The sequence below is a fragment of the Cyprinodon variegatus genome, unplaced genomic scaffold, assembly GCF_000732505.1.
Source record: "Cyprinodon variegatus isolate N-32 unplaced genomic scaffold, C_variegatus-1.0 Scaffold166, whole genome shotgun sequence".
NCBI classification, from domain to species: domain Eukaryota; kingdom Metazoa; phylum Chordata; class Actinopteri; order Cyprinodontiformes; family Cyprinodontidae; genus Cyprinodon; species Cyprinodon variegatus.
Window position 1 is genome coordinate 46,252 of NW_015150619.1, and position 2,486 is coordinate 48,737.

The window sequence follows — 2,486 nt, forward strand, 5'->3', positions numbered from 1 at the left end:
AACAAATTCTTAAGCTACTAGGACTGGTATTTGTTAGTTTAATATTTTCAAAGACAACTGTTTATTCATTTTTAGTTACTATTAAGAACCTTTGTAGAGGGTCCAAAGAGCCACTTAAACTCAGAAGCTGCAGTTACAGAGAATTCAATTCAATTCAATTTTAAATCAGTTTATTTTTATAGTGCCAATTCCCAACACATGTCATCTCAAGGCACTTTACAGAGACAATTCAACCAGATCATAGAATAGAACTGATTCAATGTTTTCTATCTATGGAAAACCAGTTGATTGCATCAACTCATTGACTCAAATGCCATCCATTACCCCAAGCATGCTTGTAGCGACAGTGGAGAGGAAAAACTCCTTTTTAACAGGAAGAAACCTCCAGCAGAACCAGGCTCAGTGTGAGCTGCCATCTGTTGAGACTGACTGGGGTTCAAGGAGACAGAAGCAGATGTACAGAAAGAAGCAGAGATACAAAAGGCAACTTTTAGCCAGCTCCACAAGAGGCCCCGTCCAGTTTCCTCCTGTCCTAGACCAAATTTACCAGGGGGGTGTGACCAAGGTTTTTATGGAGGCACATATCAAAGGAATAACAAAAAACAAACAAACAAAATGTTTTTTAATTTTTTTTGTTCAATTTTTTAAGACGTTTCGCATCCAATGAACTTTTTGGAATGACTATGACCTGGATAACTGAGAATCTTCATCAACAACAAACAGAACGCATCATTTAGCATATTACCGAGCAACAAAACAAAGGTTGCAGATGATCTAGCAGATGAAACTGAGATGCTATCATACAATGACACACAGTCATTTCTGAATAATTGGTAAATTAAATGTATTTTGGAGGATTTTCATACGTTTTTTTTAGGAGAGCCACCTTCTCTACTTTAAAAAAATGCGCCTGTGAGAGCATGCATGAGCCCATTTCTCGTTGTGCACACTCTGGTATCAGGTAGGTTTATCCTCTTAAAACCTAGACCGTAGACCTTAAGTGGCGGTAATAACCCAGAATACATAAAATTCCACCGGTAAAATTTTTACCAGCAGGTGGAACCATTGCACGCAGCTCAAAGGTAACACCAAAAGTTCAAAGCCCCACAGCTCTGGAACTGTTATAGCTAGAGCTCTGAAATGTTCTGCATTAGTGGTTGACATGATGTAGAATATAATGCAATAGAACCTGCTTTATCTTAAGAATGTCTTTGGTACTGCTGTTAAAAAAAAGACCCATCATTTCCGACAATAAAAAAAACAACAAATTTGAGTCATGTTTGAACTGATGCAGGTTGGTCTGTGTTTTAGTCAACCAATTTTAATTTATATATTCAGAAACTAGAGTGTGTTAGCTTTCAAATAATGTATTGCACATGTAATTTGGGCTTACAGTCCCCAAGTTATTTGCTTTTTCATTTGGGTATGCAAAATAGGCGAGGATGACCCAAAATGAGGTGGATGTTAAAAGGTTAAGAGGAATTTTTCACACCATCACATCTGCAAAGAGATGTCCTAGTCCACAATTGTGTAGGGGGCCTACCAGGTGTCAGTGACTGCCTGGGCCCTTAAGCAACTGCAGACTCTCCTTACCGATTGCATGGTCCCCCATTGGCCCCTCACTAGAACCGCCCATGCCAACTTTTAACAGGCAGTCGGATAAAATAAATAAATGAATCAACACATAAGCCAGCGCATTAGGAGAGTATTTCAGGAATGTTTCAGGCACTAAAATAACATCCAGCTGCTCCAAAAGGTAACAGGATCGCATTTGATCCCGCAGCTCTTCCAGCGGTTAATAAATCTCCATAAACGCTTCTGCGGCGCATCCTCCCACCCCACCCTGAGACCCCTCCCTCCCTTCCTTCCTCCCTCTCTCTCTTCCTCACCTCCTTCCTTCAGAGGGGCGGACGGTGGGATGAGGAGAGAAGTTTGCCTTCGGCGCGTTTCGCTCAACATTAAACCGTATTTCATTTTAGGGGGGGGACAGCAACAAGAGGAGCCTTCGAGGGATTGCTGAGAGGAGTATTCGACAGCGGAGACACCAACACAGCTGACCCCCTTTATTTACTCCTTTGATTTCATTTAAAGATAAACCATTAATGTCGCCGAACTAAAGGGAAGAGACTCGGGTCCAAGTCGGAGGGCTTTTAATTTAATTTGTGGAGGAATAATAAGAAAAAAAAAGGACAAAACGAAAGAAAAAGAGGAGCAGCTTTCGAGTGAAGGGAAAAAAAAAAGTAAAGATACTGACTCATAATGAATAACAACAAAATAGAGAAGGAAAACGAGCAGAGTGAGTTCAGCAACCATGAAGAAGAGGTATGTATTTGCAGATCAATCTACCTGGACGCTCAGGTGTTGCTGATTTTAACAGGTTCAAGCACGCGCTCCACTTTTAAAAGCTTTTAATCTGAAATCCTGCGCTGCTTTACTTCTTTTGTTGAAGTTTTATCACACCTCCTGCATGCTTCACTGTCAAAGCT

General features: G+C 40.7%; 1 protein-coding gene across 4 annotated transcripts in view; it reads left to right on the plus strand.

Annotated features, from left to right (window-relative positions):
* The first annotated feature begins 1,903 nt into the window (after positions 1–1,903).
* The window catches only part of LOC107086924 (RNA-binding protein with multiple splicing-like), a 61,105-nt gene continuing 60,522 nt past the window's right edge, over positions 1,904–2,486 (plus strand). For all 4 annotated transcript variants that reach the window (XM_015378209.1, XM_015378210.1, XM_015378211.1 and 1 more), the window contains exon 1: positions 1,904–2,322. In XM_015378209.1, coding sequence (XP_015233695.1) covers positions 2,260–2,322 — 63 coding nt within the window. In that variant the 5' untranslated portion in view covers positions 1,904–2,259. The remainder of the gene's footprint in view (positions 2,323–2,486) is intronic.